The sequence below is a fragment of the Helianthus annuus genome, chromosome 2, assembly GCF_002127325.2.
Source record: "Helianthus annuus cultivar XRQ/B chromosome 2, HanXRQr2.0-SUNRISE, whole genome shotgun sequence".
Lineage (NCBI taxonomy): Eukaryota > Viridiplantae > Streptophyta > Magnoliopsida > Asterales > Asteraceae > Helianthus > Helianthus annuus.
This window is the reverse complement of record NC_035434.2, coordinates 131,948,504-131,975,398: the sequence shown is the minus strand read 5'-3', so window position 1 is coordinate 131,975,398 and position 26,895 is coordinate 131,948,504. Positions and strand designations below refer to the sequence as shown.

General features: G+C 40.5%; 2 protein-coding genes across 2 annotated transcripts; both read left to right on the top strand.

The window, feature by feature from the left end:
- Positions 1 to 18,135: 18,135 nt before the first annotated feature.
- On the top strand, positions 18,136 to 19,799 carry LOC110896067. The gene is made up of 2 exons (XM_022143499.1): positions 18,136 to 19,277; positions 19,328 to 19,799. The coding sequence occupies exons 1-2, from the start codon at positions 18,136 to 18,138 to the stop codon at positions 19,797 to 19,799; spliced, it is 1,614 nt and encodes a 537-aa protein (XP_021999191.1).
- A 1,858-nt stretch (positions 19,800 to 21,657) lies between these two features.
- Positions 21,658 to 22,350, top strand: LOC110896052. The gene is made up of 2 exons (XM_022143481.1): positions 21,658 to 21,777; positions 22,006 to 22,350. The coding sequence occupies exons 1-2, from the start codon at positions 21,658 to 21,660 to the stop codon at positions 22,348 to 22,350; spliced, it is 465 nt and encodes a 154-aa protein (XP_021999173.1).
- The last annotated feature ends 4,545 nt before the right edge of the window (positions 22,351 to 26,895 follow it).

Sequence of the window (26,895 nt, the reverse complement as noted above, 5' to 3'; positions counted from 1 at the left end):
TTCGCTTATGTGTCCTGGTCAGGTTTCGCTTATATGGTCTTGTAGGGTTTCGCTCATATGTCAAGTACATAAGAGCGAAATCATCAACCCTATATATAGGGGTTTCATGAGCGAAATCAAAAACATTGCCTTGTATTCCATACCGAAGTGCTGCCGGTGTGAAGATCGAGCTGTAATCGTTGTCAAATCAATACTATCAGTAGATTTAGTGAAGAATCAGCTGTTTCTACCTCCGTTTCTTGTTATTCCGCACCTGAAACGAAGTAAAACTCCTCTAAACGACTCATTCGGGTCTGATCACGATCCTACAAGTGGTATCAGAGCTCAGGAGGAGGAGTTTTGCAGAGATTAGCTGGATTTCATCGGGATTTCTTACTTCTACACCTTCTTTCATCATTTCAGGAAGTTTTACCGGTTAAAATTGGATCAAAATTTCACAGACTGTGCGTAATTGGACATAGACAAATCCCTGAAAGTTTCACACTGAAATTCGGACTAAAAATGGACCAAATTACCTTCGGACTAGATTTCGCTCATACGGACATTAGGAAGAGGTTTCGCTCATTTGTACACCTAATTTCGCTTTTGTGATCACCAAGAACTCTAATTTCGCTCATAGGGACATCCAAAACCCTGATTTCGCTCAAAATTGCACCTGATTTCGCTCTTAAGTCAACCAAAACCCTAATTTCGCTCTTGAGTACAACAGATTTCGCTCTTGTGTCACATAACCAGAGATTTCGCTCCAAACAACATCCTGATTTCGTTTTTAGGGTTTCTGGTATTTCGCTTTTTGTGCACAAATACCTGATTTCGCTTATTTGTCACTGATTTTGAAAAATGTGCTAAGTCATCATGGATACCGAGTTCTATAACGCGTTTGCAACACCATCTGGTCTAGCTGCTATTGTTCAAGCCATGAGTTTAGAAAACGAGACGGGAACCAGCCAAAAGCCCCCGAAATTGATGAGTATCGAAGAATACTACGGGTGGAAAGATAGATTCGAGAAATGGGTACAGGCAAACCATCTCAGGTCTTGGGAATGTATTTTGAAGAAATACGTGTTGCCTCGAACAGATCTGCAGGTTCTCAAAGAGTTATCAGAATTCACAGATCAAGAACGGGTTATGTACAAAGCTGAGAAAATGATGATAAGTCTGCTTCAGCAAGCAATCAAAGAAGACATATTCATATTGCTTCAGCACGACAAAACTGCAAAATCAATCTGGGATGCACTTAAAGTCAAATTTGAGGGTAGCGAGAATATGATTAAAAGCAAGAAGGCGTTGCTAAAGAAAGAGTTTGATCTGTTCAGTAGCTTACCGGGAGAAGACACGAAGAAGCTTATTGAACACTACTGCCACTTGGTGCGATCAATGTCAATGTTGAGTATTACCAAAGATCGTGAAGAGTGGGTAGACAAGCTAGCAGATGCGTTACCGCAGAAAGAGTGGGGAACGTATTTGATGATTCTGAAGAACACGGGTGTTTATGATGGGTTAACGATTTCTCAGTTCATAGAAAAGATCGAGACTCAGGATCTGGAACAACAGAAGATCGCTAGGATGAACAGTCCGAGTGGTCAACAGGATGTAAAGATGTATTACAAGGGTAGTATTCCAGTTCCAGAATCTGAGAGAAGTCCGAAAATCCAAACTGCATTTAGTGCTGGGGATTCATCAGAAAAAGTTGATCAGGGATCAAACAAAAGCAGCAGTGGATTCTCATCATTTCCGAGTGTTAATCCTAAAGAGTCAAATACAAGCTTTCAGTCTCAAAGCACAAAGACAGGAAATGGCTACATGATTCAGTGCAACATCGCTCTAAATCTTCCAGAAGGCCAAAGTTTTTCTGAGGAAACTGCTAAAGATCACATGGCTCTACTCAGTTCAGTGTTGCTCTGATATGAAGGTCTAGTTGGTGGTCAGATCGGGAATCCTATGCTCACCAAAGAGGATTACGATCAAATAGACGCCAAAGAGATGGAATTGATGGATATCAAACGGTGTCTAGCGAGTGTTCTTAGGCGTGCTGAAAAGTTTAAGACAATTACCGGGAGAAATGACTTTCTTGATGCACATGTTTCTACTTTAGGTTTTGATAAATCTAAAGTTACTTGTTTTCGTTGCAGGGAGAAAGGCCATTTCAAACGGGAATGCAAGAACAGGGAAGCTAGTGGAGCTCAGAATCCGTTCGGAAAAGATGATTACTACCGGAAAGCCATTTATCAACAGATTGGTCAATCACAAGATTCACAGACGGCTCATGGTAGGAAGATTGAGGATTCGAAGAGAGCATGTTTGGTGGATTTCAATTGGAGCAACTACATATCTCCTGATAGCAAAGCATGTTTAGTAGATCAAGATGATGAACAACTACCTGAAGGTTTCAGCTGGGATATGTTTGTTGATGAAAAGGGTGATTTCAAAGCTTTCATTGCAAAGATTGTCAGAGAACCAGATATGTTTGCCACATGGATGAAGTCTATTGGAGAGACTGTGAAGAGTGTGGATGAAGAGTCTGTTGTTTCTGTTGAAAGTTCAGAAAGTGCTGATGAAAGTTTACAGAGTTCATATGAGAGTGTACCAAATGATTTTAGCTCAGAAAAAGAAGGTGTTTTTGATCAAACACCATCTGATTCTGGTTTATCAGATGCTAGTTATGAGAAATCTACACAGTTTGATCAATCACCTCCAGATGATAGCAGTAGTGATGATGAGGAAGAGAAACATATCAATGTTGCTAAATCTCATCTTTTTCCTGAAAGTTTTCATTTTTATTTTGCAGATCGCATGGAGAAACTGAAGGAGAAACGAGCTGCTAGAGAACAACAACAAATGAAAACTGAAGATGTTGTTCAGAATGAGAAAGTTGAAAGTGTGGCTGAGGAGATTGCTAAAGATGAGAAAGTGATAGAAGAAGAAAAAGTGGTTGAAGTGGTGAAAACAATCGAAGTTGAGAAGATTGTTGAAATTGTTAAGCCTTGCACGAAGTGTTTGGAAGCATGCAAGGAATGTGCGGCAAAGAATGAGATAATTGCTGAGTATGAGAAGAAAAAGGAGCAGTTACTGTTCAATCTCAACTATATGAAAGAATCTTATGATGTCTTGAACAAAACAGTAACTGGTCTCCAAAAGACAAATTCAGAAAGTGAACAAGCACTAACAATGATGAATGTTGTAATGATGACAAAGCAAAAAGCCATCAACTTTTACATCGAAGAGAGTGCTAAGTGGAAGCAAGAGTTGGAAACAGAAAAGATCGAGAATGAGAGAATTGGACGTTTATTACAAAGTTATTCTTGTTCTGATTATCTCATTGATCGTATTTACCCAACTGTTGCAGGTATGGAAGCTTTTCAAGATGAGAAGCCAAAGAAGAAGAAAGATAGTGGTAAGAAACTGACTGTTAGCTATAACAAGTGTCCGCCTCCAATTTGGGAAGGGTATTCTCCTAGAAAACCAAATGAGGAGCAACTTGAAAAAGCAGTCAATATAAAGCTAAAAACCGACACGACTGATGAATTACCAGAAAATATTGACGTCACGTTTACCTCGTCCGATACTGATCTTGAGTCTGAGTTAATCAAAAAGGTGGTCGATCAGGTGTTGGATACTGATGAGGAGTTCGAGTCAAAGTCTGAGTCTGGAGGGTCAAATTCGTCAGTCAACAGTCAAAAATTGTCGGTCAAACGGTCTTATAGTAAAGAATTTTTGTTATCAAAAGCAAATTTGGATGATGAAACATTTGAAGTCGCATACACTTTAAATGATTCGGACAAATTATACTCTGACAAAGAGTTTCCAATAAGAAGTGTTCGTTTTGACATGATCAAAAAGGTTTTCAAAATAACAGAAGTTAATATTTCTGAAATAAAAGATTTAAATCTTACTGGAAAACCTAAAAATTACACTTCAAGAGTTCAACAACGTCTAAACAAGAAAAGGGTTACAATTCTGGTTCTGGTTTTCAAAAGAAACCTAACCAAAATCGTAGCTACAAAAAGAAAGGTCTTGGATTTATTTCACCAGAAAATCATAAAAATATGAAAAATTTTAAAACAAAAACAGAATTTGTATCGGGTGGAAGTGCAGAAGACGAACAGAAGAAACCATTCTGGAGGCAGTCAAACCAGGAGTTTCTTGGTGAAAAGAAGAAGAATGGATCTGAAGTGTCACATCCAAAGGAAACTCGAACCTGTTACAGATGCAATGAAGTTGGTCACATTGCATGGAACTGTCAGAAAAACACCAAAACAAAACAGGGAGTTTCTCAGAAATTGAAAGAAATGGTTGTTGATGTTGAACCACCAACCGACAGACTTAGAATTTTTGAAAATTCAACATATGAGGTTGGTGAGTGTTCGAAAAAGAATTTTTATAAAAAGAAAGAAAAAGACAACCAAATGTGGGTTGTTAAGAAAATTGATGATACAGTCGGCGATGAATCTGGTTCCACAAAGCTAGAGGAGCCACAAGGTGAGGAGAAAATTTCAGTGAATGATGAGGAGTTTCCATCACTGAAATTTGAAGAAGTTAAGCAGAAAGTTGGGAAGGTGGATATCTCGAATCAATTTTACAAAGAGAAAACTAAGTTTGATGTCGAGAAAACAGGAATCGGCATCTTTGTGATCAATCCTACAAGTGGTAAAATGGTTATGTAGACGCAAAATTCCTACAGTTAGTATTGTGTGTTTTTACAAGTGGTATTGTTTTGGATATACTTACAAGTGGTACAGAGGTTGCTGAACTGCAAATGGTAAATCAGGGACATTAAGTTGTACTTGATTTACTACATATGGGTAACTGACAAGATGATGAACCATATCCCCATACGTAATAAGTGGTAAACTTACAAGTGGTCAAAACAAACTCATTTTCCGGAAAAATCATTTTGATTAAAACAAACTTAAGTGTTTTGAGATCTAAATGAGAAAATGGTTTGTTGAAAGGGAGAGTTCTGATTGTTTATGCCTAGTGAATGGCGAATTGATGTGATTCGATGTCAGTTGTCAAGATTTGTACAGTTTGTTTAGTTTTGTGTTCAAGTGGGTCAAGAGTTTAGATAGTTTTCAAATTTTTCATAAATGTGTTTGCATTTTAGGGGGAGTAGAAATTTTCAGAAAATCCAAAAACGTTAGAAAATTTGAAAAAGCCAAAAACATGATAAAATCAAAAATGAGTTTTGTTGTGAAAAGAGGAAATGATAGTACATCAGTAGACTGTCACAACATGCTAAAGAATTGTAAAGATAGAATGTGATAAACAATCTCACTGCGAATATGTCAGTAGGTTTTTACACATTTAGTAAATTGTGACGAGATATAAACTAAATTTCAAACTTGCTTGTTCTGTGGGTTAACAACTTCTTGGATATATAGGTAACCCCTGAAATCTTGTTTGAAGGGTCCCTTATTCTGAGATACTAGGTCTTTAAGCTCAATGATATCTGGGGTATTATCCCGGGACTTCTGCTGTATGGAAGTACTGACCTAGTCCCCGGATAATGCTTTTCGCAAATGCTTGAAACATAGCATCGCCCTCAGCATGCTGATGAAACAATAAAATTGATAGTCGCTGCTGTTGTAAACAAACGATCTTCTAAAGGGTACACACCTAAAAGTCGAAGCCGTCATCTGTTTGCGTATATGGAAGTATCGACCTGAGCTCTCACGACCCTAGCATCTAACCCCTGACAGATATCATCTGTGGTATACTCACCTGTAAGACTGAATATTGGGATCTGGATATGGGAGTATATTCAAGTAGTATGACACACGGATAAGTTCAAGTCATTAAAACATTAACATCGTATCTCGGAACAATTGAACCTTGTGTGAAAATTTAAGTGGACAAATATACTGACAATCTAGGTGAATTGTTTAGAGCTTAAAATGAAATCAGCTTAACGGTGTTAGTGACATGTCTCAAAAACCTATATGATCCTCTTACACAAACTCTCAAAAATATTGTTTGTAAATATTTCATCTTTGCATTTTCTTGTTTCTTCAAGTGGTGTCATTTACTTTCTTTCAGGAAATCAAGAAAGATTTTGTGTATGTTTTAGCATAAACTTTTGAAAAAATCAAAAAGATTTTCGACAACTGATGTTGGAAAGCTGATTTTCAAAATTCCAAGTGCTAAACATGATGACATTGTTGTGAGGGGGAGTGTGTATTGAACATTAAATGTGTTTTGAAAATCAACAAGTGGTTCATCATATGTGTATGATCTGAGGGAGAGTGAGTGTTAGTGCACATGTTTATGAGAGGGAGTTAGTGTTGGTACATTCAAAGTGTTATATTTTGAAAATTTACTTCTGAGTTAAGAATGTGTAGGATTAGCTAAGTTTCAATCTTGAACCTAAAGATAGAATGCCAGGTTATGATACCTAAGGACTCTGATTGAGGAAAGCCAGGTTGATCTATTCTGAAGATTCTATGGACATAACTAGAGCCAAGTTTCGATCCTGGAAATTGAAGTCTCTGTAGTTTGAGCCAGGTTTCGATTCTGAGGTCAAAGTCAAAGCCAGGTATGAATCTTGAACCTGTGAAAGCCAAACAATGATCCTGAAGCAGATAATTGCTGAAGAACAAAGAAATGCCAGCAAATCGAGAGGGGGAGTCTGAAGATATTCAAGTAGATATTGTTAAAGGAGAGTCTGTTAAAGAAGATAGAGAGAGAGAAAAGCCTAAAGACTGATCAAGACTGAAGAAGTGAAGACACAGCGTTGTCGTGACTCGATAGTTGACTCGTCAACATCTGAGGGGGAGTCTGTTGGTGCACTACATCTGTCGACATCGTCTTGTATCGAGTCTTACTTTGCATTGTATAGATTAGGGCACGTTTTACGAGAAAATAGGAGTTTGTATGTGTTTTAGGGAGTGATTTCGCTTATGTGTCATGGTCAGGTTTCGCTTATATGGTCTTATAGGGTTTCGCTCATATGTCAAGTACATAAGAGCGAAATCATCAACCCTATATATAGGGGTTTCATGAGCGAAATCAAAAACATTGCCTTGTATTCCATACCGAAGTGTTGCCGGTGTGAAGATCGAGCTGTAATCGTTGTCAAATCAATACTATCAGTAGATTTAGTGAAGAATCAGCTGTTTCTACCTCCGTTTCTTGTTATTCCGCACCTGAAACGAAGTAAAACTCCTCTAAACGACTCATTCGGGTCTGATCACGTTCCTACAAGATTTCTTCAACCTGTTCATGTTGTTAATCAGTTCACTGTTTTTCTTCTTCAAAATCTCACAGGTTTCACAATTTGCTGGAATCTTTCGTGCATCAACTTCTTCATTCACTTTGAGCTTTGGAACTTCTTTTACTTTTCTTCTGACCACCGGAACTTCTTCATCATCACTGCTGACTGGTGTTTTGACTTTTTTCTTTTTATGTTTAGCTTTTTCATCTTCACTGTCACTTTCTGCCATCATTTTCAAATGATCTCTCATTCTTTTTGCATAATACTCAGTGTCATCATCACTATCTTCTTCAATTCGAGCAACAAAAGCTGTGTGAACTGGAGTTTTGTTAGGATCATAATCATCCCAACTGAAATTTTCCCAGTTAAACCCTTCAGGTAACTTTTCATCGTCTTGGTCTATCAACATGCTTTCCCGTCAGCTGAGATATATTTGTCCCAGTTGAAACCTGTTGATGACTTCTTCTCATCTTGATTCACGACACAAGCTCTCTTTGAAGATTCTTCAATCACATTCCTTCCATGAGCTATTTGTGCCTGTTGTTGATTTGGTTGTTGAGCAACTTGATGATAAATGGCCTTCCGGTAGTAATCATTGTTGTTGAATGGATTTTGAGCTCCACTTGCTTCGCGATTAGTACACTCCCTCTTGAAGTGTCCTTTTTCCCTGTAACAAAAACAAGTGACTTTAGATTTATCAAAACCTAAAGTAGAAACATTAGCCTCACGGAGATTATCTCTTCCTGCGATCTGCTTGAATTTCTCAGCTCTCCTCAACACACTAGCCAAACACCATTTTATATCCATTAGCTCCATCTCTTCAGCATCGATCTAATCGTAATCTTCCTTAGTCAGCATTGGATTCCCGATCCGACCTGCAACAAAACTTCCATATGATTCTAAAACAGTTCCCAACAAAGACATGTGGCTTTTTGCAACTTCTTCTGTATAATCTTAATCATCCTCGAGATTCAAAACAATATTGCACTGTAATTTCCTGCCATTCTTTGCTGTTGCTAAATTCGGATCAAATGATGGATATGACGAAAAACTTGTTTTGCTGCTTGATCCTTTAGATGGACCACCTGATGAATTCTTTGCATTAAAAGCAGTTTCAACTTTCGGTGACAAGTTTATCTTTTCATTCAACCCAGCTTTGTAATACATACTGATGTCTTGTTCACCATCAAACACTTTCATTCTTGAAATCTTAATTTGTTCCATTTCCTGTGCTTCAAGCTTCTCAATAAACTTGCTCAGTGTTAAATTGTTGAACCCTTTCTTGTTTCTTAGCATCATCAAGTATGTACCCCAAGTCTCATGTGGCAATGCATCAGCCAGTTTCTCAATCAACTCTTCATTATCTTTGTTGATGCTAACCCTCTTCATGTTCACCAACAGATTGCAGTATCTTTCAATTATTTGCTTTGTGCTTTCATTTTTCAGATCACGAAATAAATCAAACTCTTTTTTCAGAAGTGATTTCTTGTTTTTGATCATCTCTTAGCTTCCAACAAACTTAGATCGTAATGCTTTCCAAATCGAATATGCACTCCCGGTATGTTGCAGTAAAACCAAGATATCCTCTTTGACTGTCTGTTGCAGTAAACTGATCATCATCTTTTCGTTTTTGTATTTCTTTTTCTCCTAGGCACTAAGATCTTTGATAGCAATCATTTCTTCGTCATCATTTGTTGGTCTAACGTATTTTGTTTCAATGCATTCCCAAGCATCCAAGTAATTAGCTTGTACCCAGTTCTCAAACCGTTCTTCCCAACCCTTATACTCTTCGATGTTCATGAGTTTGGGTGGTTTTTGCATAGTGCCTGTTTTGTTTTCCAACATTGTCTACTGAGCAACTGTGATTGGAGTAGCAAAGGCGTTATAGAAATCTTCTTCCATGTTTTGGTTTTCAAAGTTTCACAAACAAGCAGGTTCAAACGGAATTAATCTTCAAACGGAATCACTTGGTGCGGAATTACCAAGTTCAAACGAAATTACCTGCACAGAAGACTTCAAACAAAATTAGCAATGTTCAAACGGAATCAGGTAATTCCGTGCGGAATTACTCAGATTTCACACGAAATTAAGACTTTGAAACGAAATTATAATATCGTTTGAACGGAAATACTAATTCCGTGCGGAATTAGTTTCTCTTTCAAACGAGATTAGCTAAACTCCGTAATTCCGTGCGGAATTAAAGAACCCTTTCAAGTGAAATCATGCTGATGTCATTTTGTTCGAACAGTTTTTCATACGGAATTACAAATTTTATCTGATTTTGATTGAATTACGGTCCAATTTTCTCAAAGTTTTGTTAAAACACTGTTTCGCTTATAATATGAGGAATTCAGATCACTTTAACCGTGAAAACAAGTTCAATTTGAAAAAGAAGGTGTAGAAATCAGAATTTGCAGCTGAATTGGTATGAACTCTTCAACCTGGCTCTAATACCATTTGTAGGATCGTTTTTGGACCCGAACGAGTCGATCAGAAGAGTTAATCCTTGAAACGAAAGGCGGAAACAGACGAAACAAGGTCAATTCAGCTATATACACTAATAAACTACCTTTCTGATTGATATAATGACAGATTACAACGAGTCGGTACTTCGGCAGCACTTCGTTACACTGACCGGAACGGATCTACCTAATTTCGCATGAACAGGCCTTTATATAGGCAAGGGATTCCGCGTGAAAGGGTTCCAAACGAAATTAAAGTTCCAAGCGGAACTTAATTCCGTGCGGAATTACCTAGACACAACTTTTATGCGGAAATAACCTTTCATGCGATATTACATGATTTCTCGAAATACGTGCCCTGATCTATCATTCTAATACAAGACTCGATACAAGACGAAGTCGATGGACGCATGCACTAACACTTATCCTATCTACATAGTTTAGTCGGTTTTTGCATGTTCTTCATGGCAGACATCAAAATGGCGCCGTTGCCGGGGAGGCGTTCGCAAAGTGTTTAGTGTTAAGATTTTAGTAGAAATAGATAAAAATCCAAAAATAGTGTCATTTTGTTTTGTTTTGTTTTGTTTTGTTCAGAATTACGCGAGGTTTTGTTTGTTTGTGTTGCGCACGTGATCATGTACATGCATGCATCATACAAGAAACTTCGGAAAAGCTTCACCACTAGTATTTGATCCGAAAATCGAAAGAACCGTTAGGCATACCCGAGTTGTGCAACGAGAAAACAAGATAGTGCAAGCACCAACTTCAAATCTCAAAACAATGGAGAATTCAAGCAACCTCGAAAAGCAATCCGAAAATTCACCTCTACAAAACCAATTTACACCGACTCCTACACAACCATCACCCAACACCACCATACCAGCTCCACCACAATCCACCCAAGCTACTACTACTACTCACTACCCCCAATGCCTCCACCTCTATTCCCCGATCTAGACAATCTACCGCCTTACTCAACTCAACCAACATCCTTTCAATACCCAACATTCACCCAAACCTATAACATCCAACATTCCTCACCATATGTGAGGATTGTTGATGATCATAGCACTGCCCCACCTAATCAAACACAACCCGTTAACTCATCCACTTCAATTCCTTTACCAACACAACCCTCCCATTACCAAACAGCTCAACATCAACATTTCTCTTTCAGGGCTTCAATATTTGATCAGGGGAATATAGGGATGGTTATGATGAGTATGATAGTTATGGTAATCAAGGTGAGCGGCAAGAAATGCAATTGGGTAATTACCAAGGGAACATTGGTTCGAGAGTATTAGAAGGAGGAAACTCAGGCACGTTTGGGTATCAACGACAATTTCAACAACCAATTCCAGGAAGGCCTTTAGACATACCATTACCGCCACCGGTGCAACAAATGTCGGTTCAATAAAGGCCTCTACCATTTACCTTCACAGATCAACAATTTTGAGGGTATTCCAAGACGAGTTGACCGACCACCGGTGCATGGTGTCGAAAGCCACTTCAAGCTCGCGATTGCTAACAACCCATCACCGGTTGTGATTCCTCAATTACTAGGAGGTCGATCATTTGAGGTACGAGCACAGTCGATCTCCATCTTACCCAAATACCATGGTTTAGCACATGAAGAGCCATATCTGCATATCGCTGCGTATGATGCACAGTGTAATACTATTGGGGGTCAGGGTTTCACAGCGGACGATGTGAAATTGGTTCTTTTCCCATTCACACTCGAGGACAAGGAGCAACAATGGTTTCACTCTTTGCCATTTGCTTCGATATATATATGGCCCGATATGCAGCAGCTCTTCCTGGATGAATTTTACACACCACAATAGACCAATAATGCTAGGAAAGACATTCGGAATTTCCAACAGCAATCTGGTGAGCTTTTCCATTAAGCGCTTAATCTGTTCAAGATGATGATTAAGAATTTCCCACATCATGGTATATAATTGTGGGAGTTGCTTAATGCTTTCCATGAGGGGTTAACGGATGAGGATGCGAGAGATCTTAGCTCGATATTGAATGGTACATTTGGTACAAATTGCGAGCAAGTGGATTGGGATTACCTGGAGAAGAACGCACGTACATCTAAAAGAAAAGCACAATCATCGAGAAGAGGTCGTCAATCAGTGGTGAGGGCACTCAAGCACACACTTGAGGCCGGAGGACAATACCCGGTGTGTGGTCATTGTGGACATATCGGGCACATAGCTGATCAGTGCCCTAGTGTTGTAGGTAAACAAGATGAGGTAAGCATGCTGCAAGGCAATGGGAATAGGTATTCAGGTTCCCAAGGCAATAATCAGTACTACCAGCCCCGTAATCAGAATAATTATCAAGGGGTATAACTTTAGCTATCAAAGAAACTGCCAGCAGGGTGGTGGGGGTAGTAGTGAGATGATGGAGATACTGAGAGCAATGCAGCAAGAGATGCAAAAGAGAGGTCAGTTGGATGATTTACGGGCTCAAAAGGATGAGATTCGGGACAAAGCCATTCAATCACTGACCACACAGATTGGGCAGCTAGCTAGTGAGGTAGCAGCGTTGAAGCAGCAACAAGAGAAGCTGACAAGTGACACTCAAACAAACCCTAAGAATGCAAAGAATACACTGATCGGTGGGGCAAATCTTGTTCCTAAAAGTAAATGTTATGATAATGAGCTGTATGCTTCTCAGGTTATTTGAGGTTCAAGTGAAGCAGCTGCAGAAGGAAGCGGAATTGATTTAGGGGAACCAGTTGTTCCAATCAGAGTTAGAAAGTTCAAAATCCACAAGGCACTGCTGGACTATGGAGCGGGAGTGAGCGTATTACCCGGTAGCTTGTATGACTAGTATGATTTTGGTCTGCTACAAGCGTATGATAGGATGGCCATGTTCGCGGATGCAAGTTTCAAGCAACGTCGGGGGTTGTGAAGGATGTGGTCATCCAACTGGGCGAGTTCTACTACTCGGTGGATTTCATGGTGCTCGACTATGCACCATCGAACATATATGAGCAGCCACAGGTGGTTTTGGGTCGCCCATTTCTGTATACCGCTAATGCACAGATTGATTCTAGAGGCGGAATGGTCACCATGAGCTACAAGAATCGTAACTTGTACTTTAATGTGTTTTTAAAATCTATTTCTTACGATCCTGTTAATGATGTTTGTCACACAGTTGCTACTAACGAACATGTTTCAAGTGTGACCAAGGACAGGTTAGATGCGAGTGGACATCGGGTAAAGAAGGCAAGTGCAAGAAGGCCAGTTGGTGAAGGAAAACCACCTGATGGTGGGTTTGGATGGGGTAATGAAGTTGACTGTAACCCCAACCGGAGTGGAGCTATGGCCCTCCCTAAAAAATCGATGGAGATGTATAGAGAGAAATGGGAGGGTAAGCATTCATCTGAACCACCCTGAGCACACCAGGTATGGTCTGGCTGAAGACCTTTAAACTTAGCGCTCTCAGGAGGCAGCCCGAGGATGTAGAGTAGTGTACCTTGTTTGGTTTCGTTTTGGTGTGTTTGTGTTTTGACAAGTTTCTACGATTTAATAATCATGGATGCAATAATTCAAGTGTGGGATGTTGCTATGGAATGCGTTTATTCCGGTTAAAGCACAACAGCCGCATCATCACATACACATGATCAGGTGCATGTGTTTATCTATCCTGTGTTTTATCTGTTTTTGTGTACTTGGTGGTGTGAAATTTTTGTGTTAGGAGTGGTTTTGTTTATGAGTCGAGTTGGTTATTAGTCGTTCATGGTTTGCGGGTGATATTTCTCGAGTTTAGAGTATAGATTGCACCATACATTGGGGACAACGTATCCCAAATGTGGGGATGCGGTAACTCGAGAAAGGGTTGGTATGACTGTTGATATTAAATGCTTGAAGGGTTGAAATTGTGAAAAATTGAAAAATTTTGAATTTTTTTGTCTCAAGTATGCTTGAAATTCATGAAAACCAACATTTTCAATTACTAAAGGATTCCTACTGATATTAAACTAACTTAGATCCCTAGTCATGGTTGTCCCTTTAAGTTTTATGAGAGTATTTCTGACAAGTTTTAGAAAATAGTTGAGAAGAGATGCCTAACTAGGAGTAACATGCTTTAGTAATTACACATGCTAAATGTCGGCAACCCAATTTCCTTTTGTTCAGTGAGATATTTGAGCCTACTAGATTGTTAGTTGAATTGCAATAAATGTTCAGTTGTTGAGTGTAGGCCATATGTTGCTTTGTATTAGAACTTGTGTGGTTTGATACGTGCTGAGAATGTGATTTAGCGTATACACATAGATGATAAAGGCATTAGGATCCCTTCATTGTTTCATATGTTGATTGTTTATCCATCCTACCTTAGTAAACCATGTTGAGCCTTTCACCCTTCGTTTGTTACACCTTGTTGACCCGTTTGATTACCAACCATGAATGAAAACGGTGTGTTAGATATTTGTTGAAAAGAGAAAAAAAAAGAGAAATGAAAGAAAAACAAAAACAAAAATCATTGTCATATTCATGTTAAATAAATGGGTCGAAAAATCACCCAAAGTGTTAGTAGTATTGTGAATAAGTTGTCATTGTTTGGTATATTCATTTCTATTCGCCAATAAACATAAAAATCCAAAAATACTTCCTTACCTTTACCATTAACCCAAAACCCAAAAGTCCGTTTGATATGTGCTACGTTATTTGATACACTAGAGGTGTGATTGCTATACAAGCTTATGATAGCAAGGTAGCATATTTGGTTTTGAGCGAAATATATACTAGCACATTACATGTTTGTTTTGATTAAGCCGAGAGGAGTGATCGTTGTGAGGGGCGTGTGGCATGTGTGTAGTAATATAAGCATGTTAGTTTTAGTTAGACAAGTCTTAAGTTGTTTAAATGTGTATCAACTACTTGTCAGATTGTCAATCTCGATTGTGTCAATCTATGGGACGAGTATGACTTAGGACCTTAAATTGTTAATTCGGTAAGGGATTTAATGGTGATTTGTTAATAAGGTGAGTAATGTTTGTAATGGTTGCTTGAGGACAATCAAGGTTAAGTGTGGGGATATGATGGAGAGTGTGAAACGCGAGCCTTAAGTGTATTATATTGTGTGAGTTAATGTGTTTTATGCGATTATATCTTTTGAATGTGATAACTACGAGCTTTTGTGGTTTTACAAGTTAATCGGCATAATTCGGGGAAATTAAAGTGCGTGGAAGCGAAGAGGAACAAGCAAAGATGTTCATGTACTGCAAAGTACATATGTTTATAGTGTATATTTTGGTCAGTTTTCAGTTGTTTTGAGTCTAGTTTAGGTTAGAATTTCGATACTGCTGACGTTAAGCTTTGATTTCAGGTCCCGTAGCTTAAAGTGATGAAAAACGAGTAAAAACGAGCAGTTTAGAAGAAAACCGGGATTCGTACGTGCGTCGGAGAAGCTGGAAATCGAAATTGAATAAAAAAATAATAAAATCAGGGTTTGGAGGCGCCGCGTGACGCCACCCCCCCCCCCTCGCGTCACGCTAAGCCTTAGATTTCATGGAATGTGTTTCCCAGCCAGGGTTTTGAAGAGGAATTCCCAAGAAACTTAAGAGAGAACCCTAATTACGAATTGAGACTTTTTTCGGGCGACTTTGGAGCATTCTTGGCAAGCAATCGGAGATTTGAAGGCATAGGAATCATTGGTACGAGTCGATGGCGAAGAATCGAAGATTATATCGGGTTTTCTAATCCCTTGTTTTGTCGGTTATTTGTCTCGAAACTTTGTTACAATGAATTCTACTCTAGATTTCTTTGGTTTGATGATACGTTTTAGTATGCTTAGCTAATTTCATAAACCTCCTAGACTTGATGAATGGATTAATATAAAGTTTTTACTGGTTTTGTTATTTGCATGATTGTTATGGGTGATTGTGTTTAGTAAGCGGTTTGATTTAATGGTTTGATGTTATGCGTACTTTGATTTGGTTTATTGTTATTACTTGCTTCATATGATTCTTAGTGACGGTCTATATCACAACAGAGAGTCATATTAGGGTTTAGGGTTTCGGTGAGTGTCTATATCACGTTAGAAAACCTTCACTCTTTAGGGAGAATTGCGCAATAACCCCTAGAAGTAATTGGTAATAATTTGCTAAGTCTTAGTGTTCTACTAGTCCTAATATCTGGGAAGTGAGGGGCTATTGGTAGGTCTTACCCGGCGAATTGCTTTAGATAGTCCTTGGGAAAGGTCATGTCTTGGTTTACCTGTCGGTTTTATTTGTCTATCAAGTCAAATCAATTATTCCAAACTACCCTAGATCTATGATTGGGAAAGAGTAGGTCAACATTAGGGTACTTACACAATAATTAGACAACTGGGAAGAAGTCTAATAACCGGTAGGATTAACGGCCTAGGTAGCTCCACAGGTTTCTCCTTGAGAAGGGTCGAGGGGCCTCGATGGTTCTTAATAGGTTTAGTACTTTAAGATCCCGGTTCCATAACTCGTGCACTTAACTTAATCGGTAATCTCTTAAAAACAATCCAGGATTCTTGTCTAGGTGGTCTCATTCTCGCATAAAGAAAGTCCTCAGTCTCACTTCATATTAGTTTAATTCTAGTTTAATTTGGTAGTTTAATATAGATTTCCTAGATTTTCCGTAATCCCCCCCCCCCCAAACAATTAAAACAAGTTAAGTCGTGTCTGTCAGCGTCTGTTAGAGTCTAATTTACATGATACATAGAGTCCTGTGGTTCGATATCCGGACTTCCTAGGTTATACTACATTGATCGGTACACTTGCCGATTGTGTGGTTTAGGTCGAGTCTAGAATTTAAAGCTTTGTCGTGTCTAGCTTAGAGAGTCTAATTTAGTTAGTTTTCTATAGTCTGTTTAGCACACATCAAGTTTTTGGCGCCGTTGCCGGGGACTCTTGGCAATCGCGTTCATTAGCTTTGATAGACTTTAGTGACAAATACGTGCTACGTGATTATTTTGTTTTGTGTCTTTTATTTTCATCTTGAGCCGTAGTAACTATTGTTTGCTTTTCTTGTGTTCAGGTTTTTGCTTGTAGTGGATGCCACATCTGCGCTCGCACGGACCACCACCACCAGTCAAGCAGTCATCATCTCGATTGGGCCAAGGCCCTCAGGTTACTTCTTCATCCTCCACTCGTTTCCCCAATTTCGATTCCACCCCATTACCCACCCCACCTCCTACACCACCACCTTCGCCAAACCGCTCACCTAAAACTTCACCCAAGGTTACTCCACCCGATAGTCCTACTTCTAGTACCTCTAGCAATCCAGGGAACTTAGAACCAATGGCCAACCCTAGGCAAACCGTCCATCAGCAAGCCACCCAAAATTTCACCGACCTCGCTTCACCCATCACCATTCCACCCATAGTCAATGATAACTCATGGCAGATTCCATCTTATGCCATGTAAGCCATCACCAATACCATTCAATTCCATGGCCGAGACGATGAGGACGCCCCGGCCCACATCAACCGTTTCTCTCGTATGCTAGCTACCTTTAGCCTTCACGGTGCACCCAACGATGCCACCTACCTACAGCTTTTCCCATTCTCATTAGCCGGTCATGCGGCTACTTGGTTGGACTCTCAACCAACCGGTACCTTCATCACATGGGCGGGGCTTCGTCAAGCCTTTTTGAATAAGTATTTCCCGCCCGCTAAAGCCTCACGCCTTAGAGACCAAATCCACTCCTTTCGCATGGAGCCCGACGAGCCTTGCTACCTTGCTTGGGAGCGTTTCCAAAACCTGTGTGCTCGTTGCTCCCAGCATGGTCTTTCCGACTGGGCTTTATGTGAGAAATTTTATAACGGTCTCACCCAAGAGACTCGTGATAGGTTCGACACTAATGCGGGGGGGGGGGGGGGGGCATATGATGGGTATTCTTACAGTTGCTGAGTATTTAGAGCGTTTTGAGGCATTTGCTCAGTCTCAATCCCAATCACGATCCGATCAGAGGTATCAAAGTGGTAATTCCAACACCACTACTAGTGCACCTGCCCGAGGGGTGAACCATGTCACTATGGATCCTAGTTTAGCCTCTGTTTCGGAAAACATGTCTAGGGAACTTAAAGAAATCAAGGCTAAGGTAGACAAATGTGAGTATTGTCGAGGGGGTCACGACACGAATGCGTGTCCCTTACTTGTTGGTGAGGAGCAGGTCGATTTTGTAGGAGGAGGGTTTGGTAGAGGTCAATCTAGCGGTTTTGGTAATAATAATTTTGGGTCGGGGTGGTGAAATAATAATAATAACTTTAATAATAACACTTTTCGCTCAAATGGACCCCTGGCTTTCAAATGGCTCAAAACCCAAATAGGGGCCAAAATTCGCTCTTTGGTGGGGGTTCAGGTGGGCAGTTCAACAAAGGGTTCAATAGGCAGGTCAAGGATGGGGGGTCAAATAACCAAGGTCAAACAGGTCAAGGTTCAAGCTATGATCTAGGGGTAGTTTAGAAAGGATGGAGTCCATGATGAGTCAACTAATTGTTAGGGACCAAACCACTCAAAAGACCCTTAGTGAACACGATCTCATGCTTAAGAACCACCAAGCCTCCTTCCAAGATCTTCAACGAGTCGTAGGGGATATGTCTAGAAAATTAGAGGAGAGGCTACCCGGTCAGTTTGCGGGTTACACCCAACCCAATCCCAATGCCCATGCTAAAGCCATTACCACTCGTAGTGGCAAGACCGTAGGTAACCCTAGCGTCGAGGAGAGAGTAGTAGATGAAGAGGGAGATGTGATTGATGAGGAGATCGAAATGGAGGCTCCCGGCAAAGTGCAAAAGAGGCTAAGCCCAGCAAGTACCGCACAGCCCGGTGAGTCCCAAAGTGAGAAGAAAGTTGAGAGAACCCCAATAGACGTTAGACCTTCACCCTTGGTGAACCATGCGTATGTTCCGTTTCCCTCACGCCTTAAAAACCAAAAATACTCTAGGGAGTACGGACAGTTTTTGGACATCTTCAAGCAATTGAAGATTAACCTTCCATTTATAGAGGCACTCCAATCAATGCCCAAATACGCGAAGTTCTTGAAAGACCTCCTTAGGAACAAAGAGAAATTAGGAGAGTTGTCTAACGTGCCGTTGAATGGGGGATGTTCCGCCGTTGTGTTAAATAAGCTTCCCGAAAAGCTTACCGATTCGGATATTTTTACCATTCCTTGTCTATTCGGTAGTAATACCAACACTCGAGCCTTAGCCGACTTAGGTGCTAGCATCAATTTGATGCTCTTTTCTCTTTATGAGAAGCTAGACCTAGGAGAGCTTGCACCTACCCGAATGACATTATCCTTAGCCGATCGGTCCGTTAAGTACCCTAGGGGTATAGTTGAGAACTTGCTAGTTAAGGTAAACAAATTCGTGTTTCCCGCCGATTTCGTAATCTTAGATATGGAAGCGGATGAGAGAGTCCCCATTATCCTAGGTCGTCCTTTCTTACGTACCGCCAAATCACTCATAGATGTCTACGATGGTAAGATCACCCTTAGGGTAGGTGAGGAGAGAGTTACTTTTGAGATAGACCATTCCATGAACCACCCGAGTGGTTCGGATGACTATAGTGGTCCTTGCCATTCCGTCTACTTTTTGAACTCGTTTATCTCGTGTGTCGACCATTTCTTAGAATACATTAGTGGAGCGGACCTGGTGGTAGGAGAGAAGGTAGAAAAGGAGGTGAAGTTGAAGAGGAAGGGATTCCTTTAATCCTCGATGTGTTAGCGGTTAGTGATGACACCACCCAACCCCCACCCTTAGAACTTAAGGTACTTCCATCTCATCTAGAGTATGCTTTCTTAGGGGAGGGTTCCGAGCTACCCGTTATTATTTCATCCGAGTTAGAGGAGAGTGAGAAAGTGAGGTTGTTAGATGTGTTGAGGGCCAACAAAGAGGCCATTGCACGGAGGTTGTCCGACATTAAGGGCATAAGCCCTTCCTATTGCACCCACCGGATACTCATGGAGGATGATTATAAACCGGTGGTGCAACCCCAAAGGAGGCTTAACCCCAACATGCAAGATGTAGTGAAAAAGGAGGTTCTTAAACTCTTAGATGCGGGGATGATATATCCCATTTCAGATTCACCTTGGGTTAGTCCCACTCAGGTTGTCCCCAAGAAGGGGGGATGACCGTTGTCATTAACGAAAAGAACGAGCTTATCCCTTCTCGCACGGTCACGGGTTGGCGCGTGTGCATCGACTACCGAAAGTTGAATGATGCCACCCGTAAAGACCACTTCCCATTGCCTTTCATAGATCAAATGTTGGAGCGTTTAGCCGATCAACAATTCTATTGTTTTCTAGACGGCTTTTCCGGTTACTTCCAGATCCCCATCGCACCGGAGGATCAGGATAAGACCACCTTCATATGGCCCTGTGGCACCTATGCGTACTGATGCATGCCGTTCGGGTTATGTAACGCTCCAGCTACTTTTCAGCATTGCATGGTCGCCATATTTCAGGATATGATAGAGACTTCCATGGAGGTTTTCATGGATGATTTTTCAGTTTATGGTGACTCTTTCGATGTGTGTTTGAAGAATTTGGAGTGGATGTTGAAGCGGTGTGTAGAGACGAATCTTATGCTAAATTGGGAGAAGTGTCACTTCATGATGACGGAAGGTATAGTGTTAGGGCATAAGATATCGAGAGAGGGTATCGAGGTAGATCGTGCGAAAATAGACACCATTAGTAGGTTACCTCCACCCACAAGTGTTAAGTCGATTAGGAGTTTTCTAGGGCATGCGGGTTCCTATAGGCTCTTCATTAGGGATTTCTCAAAAATCACCCGCCCCATGACCTGTTTGCTAGAGAAGGATGTTCCATTCGTCTTCGACGAGGAGTGTCTTAAGGCCTTCAACTTCTTGAAGGAACAATTGGTAAGTGCACCTATTCTTATCTCGCCCGACTGGAGCTTGCCGTTTGAGCTCATGTGCGATGCGAGTGACTATGCCGTTGGAGCGGTTTTAGGACAAAGAAAGGATAAGCACTTCCACCCTATCTACTACGCAAGCAAAACCCTCAATGATGCTCAAGAAAACTACATTACCACGGAGAAAGAGCTTTTAGCCGTAGTTTTCGCTTTTGATAAGTTCCGCTCTTACCTCGTTTTATCCAAGACAATTGTTTTCACCGATCACTCCGCGCTATGTTTTCTTTTTCAAAAGAAAGACGCTAAACCCCGACTTATTCGGTGGATTCTTTTGCTTAGCGAGTTCGATATTGAGATTAGGGACAAGAGAGGGGCCGAGAATGTGGCGGCCGATCATTTATCGCGTCTAGAGGATCCCAAGAGGGAAGAGATTCGTGAGGAGGAGATTGGAGACACGTTCCCTCACGAGTCTATAGAGTTTGTTGAGGTCGAGAAAGAAGGATTGCCATGGTTTTGCGACTTAGCAAATTACCTCTCTAGTAGTAGTGTTATGAAAGGGATGTCCACCCAACAAAAGAGGCGTTTAATTAGTGAGGCTAGGAAGTATGTGTGGGACGATCCTTTTCTTTTTAGGATAGGAGGAGATAGAGTTCTTAGACGTTGTGTGTCGAGAGAGGAGGGGTGGAACATCATAAAGCATGTGCATGAGGGCCTCACGGGAGGACACCATGGTGCACACTCCACCGCTCAAAAGGTATTCGATTGTGGTTTCTATTGGCCTACCATTCTTAGAGATGCCGAGGAGTTCGTGAAGATGTGTGATGCATGTCAACGAACCGGCAATATTTCTGCCAAAGATGAGATGCCTCAAAACCCCATCCAAGTAGTAGAGGTTTTTGACGTTTGGGGCATCGACTTCATGGGACCTTTCCCAACCTCCAAAGGAAACCGTTATATACTCGTGGCGATTACTATGTCTCTAAATGGGTTGAGGCCTAAGCTCTTCCCACAAACGAAGCCCGAGTAGTGTTGAAATTTCTCAAAAAGCTCTTTTCCCGCTTCGGTACTCCTAAAACCTTAATTAGTGACCGTGGCACTCACTTTTGCAATGCATTGATGGAGAAGTTGCTTGCACGCTACGGTGTCACTCATCGTTTGTCTATCGCATATTATCGACAAACAAGTGGACAAGTGGAGAATGCAAATCACGGTATTAAACAAATCTTAGAGAAAACGGTGGGGAAAAATAGGAAAGATTGATCGGACAAGCTAGACGATGCATTGTGGGCATTTAGAACCGCCTACAAGAAGCCTTTAGGAACCACACCTTTCATGATCGTCTATGGAAAAGCTTGTCATCTCCCCGTAGAATTAGAGCATAGAGCACTTTGGGCTTTGAAAGCCGTTAATTTAGATATGACGGAAGCCGCTAGGAAGCGTTTCTTTCAAATTCATGAGCTTTAGGAGCTTAGGGATATAGCGTATGCTCGATCGTTGGGAATCAAGGAGAGAACGAAGTTACTACATGATAGAAGGTTGCGGAAAGTGAAGGAGTTTAGCAAAGGTGATAAAGTGCTTCTTTACAACTCAAGATTGAAGCTCTTTGCAGGTAAGTTGAAATCGAAGTGGTCGGGACCTTTTATGGTTCATTATGTGTTTCCGTATGGAGCGGTGGAAATCATGGATGAGAAGGATGGCCGTACTTGGACGGTAAATGGCCATCGGTTGAAACAGTACGTTGGAGGAGCAATAAATGAGGATGAGCGGGAGGAAATTCCTCTCGAAATCCCACCTAAAGCCGCCAATTAGTATTTTGGGTGAAAGCCCAAGTGTACATTTTTGTAGCATTTGTATATGAGCCATCGTTTGCATATTTTCGTGTTCTAACGAGTATTTTCGTAGTTTTTCGATGTTTGTTTTGTGTCGTTGAGAATTTTGCAGGTTTCATCACCGCTATGGAACGGAAAAAGCATGAGAAAAGAGGTCCCAGCTATGTTTCTTGGACACTTAGAAAAATTTTATGGGTTTTGGATGGTTTGGGAAAATGTTAAAAATTTTTTCTAAGGCATGAACATGACAAATTCTCGAGACATTCTGTGAAAAATGGCCCTTGGCGTGACGCCAAGGGCCTTCGCGTCACGCTAGGCCAAAAAGTTCAAAAACAATAAAAAAGGGACCCGCCGCATTAGGCGATGCCCCCCCCCCCGACCCTTAGCGTCGCGCGAGACCCCCTTGAACCTATTTAACATGTTTTCTTGAACCCGATTGCTGAAACACTTTCCCTTTTCCATCCTTACAAACCCTAGTCGCGAATTTCACAAAAATCACCATAACTCACTCGTTTTTCCACCAAATCACTCCATTCTTCTTCCTAAATCACCACAATCACATTCCCCACAATCTTAACCATCAATTTCACCCGAATTCGCGCTCCATTCTCGCGTTTTTGGACAAACTCGTGCACCACAAGTTCAAGGCTTCATTTTTCTTGCTAAATCCGAATCCAAGGTATGATTTCTGTGATTTCTTGCTAGTAGGTAACTTTATTGCTTAGTTGTAGTGTCGGGTCAGTCATGTTTTAGATCTAGGGTTTGTGTAGGTTGATAAAGTTAGGATTTTTGAGCCTTTAGTCATGTTAGTGGTATGCGGGTGGTTATGTTTGGGATGTTTGCATACAATGGGGCTTGCAGATGGTTCGGGTTGGTTTACTTGGGGTTGTTTGAGACTTGTGGGGTATGTTTGGACAACTAGACAACATGTTTGAGCTTTACGGGTTTGTTTGGCTATAACTAAAGAATTTTTGCTAAAAAAATAGGTTTTTGAACTGATTTTTGCAAATGTGATTAGTTTTCTTGCCACAAACGTTGCGTTAAAGTTTAAAAAGTCAAACTCTCACATGTTTCGCCTCAAGTGTGGGGATATTTTGGCACTTTTGCTTAATTGAGGACAATTAAAGTGCCGGGAGGAGATAGTGTACATTGAGTCGTAGGTCGTTCGAGTTAGTGAGTCTAGTAGTCGTTTTAGAAGTGGTATTTAGAGTCTAGTGTCGGGTTTACTTATATGCATGTACAAGTTTCACAACATTTTACCCGTACTCAATCTCCATTCGGGTAGAATGATGTATAACTTACGCTTTTGTAAACGGTAACCCATGCTTTTCTTTAACTTTATTTTCAGAATTAGTCGCGAATGAAATGCTATACGGCTAATTCTATTGTTAAAAAAAATAAAAAAAATAAAAAAAATTTAAAAAAAACACCAAAAATAGCTTGTGATTACTAACAGTCTGCATTGTTTTTCTTGTCAAATCTTTCTTGTTTTGCAGAAACATGTCGGGTGAAGGTTCATCGTCAAAACCAAGAAAAAGGAAAATCAAGTATCGTGGGAACGATAGGAGAGTGTATTCCCGAATTAAGAGGTTGCTCGATCACCCGGTTTTGGATTTTGAAAAGGATACTGAAGAGAGGGTAAAGCTCAAGAAATATGTGGGGCCGAGGCTGGGAGTGGTTACAAAGTATGTGTGACAACTCGTATTTCGAACCCGTCTTTGTAATGTATGTAACGTATGTGAACTTGATTGACTTATTGAATGTTATGACATTATATATGTGATTATGTGAACTATTGTGAGTAATGAATGTTATGTGCAATGTGTATTACGTGTATGTATACAAACAAGCCCAATCGCATAAATGCACAACACCAACGCCCGACCGCACAAGCCATTTGGGCTTTACACTTGTACCTGAATCCATAGGGCGGCCCAAGTGAGGGTTCGGCCCACCCACCGTACACGCATAACACATGGGATGTTGTAACCCTCTCACACTTTTTACAAAACATCATAACACACAAAGAAACCCTAGTTCTTCCTTTCTCGTTTTGCTTTGGAACCCGACGGCAAACACCCTTCGAAGCTCGTGACCGGGATTGATCCTCTACTTACATCCGGTTAGTGTTTTGGTCATTAGTGGTTTATGCTATGTGATTTAACATGTCTTAGATGATATATGATTGTTGATGATGTAAACTAATATTGATGTTCTTGTAAGTCGGATTTGCATGAGAATAACCAAGAACCGATTTGATAATGCTTGTTAAACTGTTGTGATGTTATATAATTCGAATTGTTAATGATGATGTTCATAATAGTCGGCTCATATATGTGCATCGGGTATGATCATATTAAACGGGTGTGCATGTTACGGATCTAAAATCCAATGTTTGTTAATCGGCTGATATGTGTTCATATACGGATGATATGTACAATCGTTAAGTTAGTATGTATTCTAGAAATCAAGGTTATGAATCATGATAACATGTTTAAGTGTTTTGAGTATTGTTCACAATTTAGGTTAGGGTTCTTATGAATTCAATGTTGATTTATTTGGTTTGATCGAATATTGTTTGTGCATGAAACTGTTAGTTTGTTGATTGGTCAAATATATGGAAACTGTTGAATTGATTTGTAAATAATGATTGTAACCGATATGCATGAAATCCGGATGATTAAACTACTCGCACAAGATTTCTTAGTCGTACAAGAAGTCTAGTCGCACAAGTCATCCATTCGCACAAGAGGACCTGATCGCACAAGCGGTCCTCAGTCGCACAAGGGTCATTGAGTCGCACAAGATCAGATCTTGTATGTTTGTTTACCTGTTGGGCCGGACATATATATATATATATATATATATATATATATATATATATATATATATATATATATATATATATATATATATATATATATATTGGGCTGGACTAGTTCTAATCGCACAACCCAAGCAGATCGCACAAGTCTGCTTGGATCGCACAAGTCACTTAGATGTTTTCATTTGGGCCGAACAGGCTGTTGGACTGCTTATCTGTTTGGGCCAGGTTTTCTACGGATCGCACAATATGTTGGGCTTATTTTTATTCGCACATTGTTTTGACTGTTATGTATTTACCATGATCTTCACATGTTCGTAATGTGTTAACTTATGAGAAACCAACGTGCATTACTTGAAGTCAAAACCTGACTTGTGTGGTAACCCTGTTAGGACGTGGTTGACCTCCCTTAGTTCAAGAACCTTTTTGTGTATCTGCCGAGCAAATCAAGGTGAGTTCACATAGCCAAGGCATGGGATTCCCGGGTTGGGAATTGGGTTGGATTATTTGAAACGGATAATTACTCGTACTTACGCTATCGCTAGACTATAGACCATCGTCCTCAGGATAGTCAGGACACTTACGTAAAACCTACGTAACCTAGTATCTACCATTGTCTCCCGGGTCGGGAGGACACTTACGTAAAACCTACGTAAACTAATACCTACTACTTTCTTCCGGGTCGGAAGGACACTTACGTAAAACCTACGTAAACTCCACGCGTACCACTGTCCTCGGGGAAGGGCACTCACGTAAATCCTACGTGACCCTGTACGTATTCCTGTTCTCGGTTTAAGAAGAACACATGGTTGCTAATAGTCTAGTAAATACAAACATGGGAAGCCCCCATTAGTAAAGATAAACGCGGGAAATCCCCCACTAGTAATACATATGACCATGGGAAACCCCCACTATTAGTAAATACTTACATGGGAAGCCCCCACTAAATGCATATATGATTTGTTATAACGAACTTACTTTCTGTGAACTCGCTCAACTAGTTGTTGATTCTCTGCTGCATGCCTTGCAGGACCTTAGGTACTTATGGAGCTTGCACAAGGAGGAGCAGGTCGTTGTGGGCATGGATCATGAATGCTTAATAAAACACTTATAACATTTCATACATTATTATTTATGTTGGGTTTTACTTGCATGCTTCCGCTACTTAAACAAAGTTTGGTTTTGAACATCAATCATGTCGTGATGAATTACATTATCTACTTTTATTATTAAATGCTATGTTCGATATGATTGGTGGCTTGATCCTGGTCATGTCACGCCTCCAAGCGGTGGTACTCCGCGGGTGGATTTTGGGGGTGTGACAGATTGGTATCAGAGTCATTGGTTATAGAGAACTAGGTTTTAATATGGGAAAACGTTTTATTAAAACTAGACTATAACTAGAACAGTGCTCTCAACGATCCACAACGACGCTTCGCTCCACGTGCAAGACTCGACATCCTAGGTAATAAGGTTTATGTTTATTACCTGCTTGCTAGAGCTACATAGAACTTTGCTCGTAGTATGCTAGATTACATTGCTTACAATTTGTTATTACTTGAGAATACCTATGTGCTTACACTCTTCTGTCATCGCATTACTCGCGAACCATTCTCACTTATGCTACTTTTACTATGAAGATCATGTCTGGACGTGTGAACATGACTCAAGCCCAGTTGACGGCTCTTATCAATGAACAAG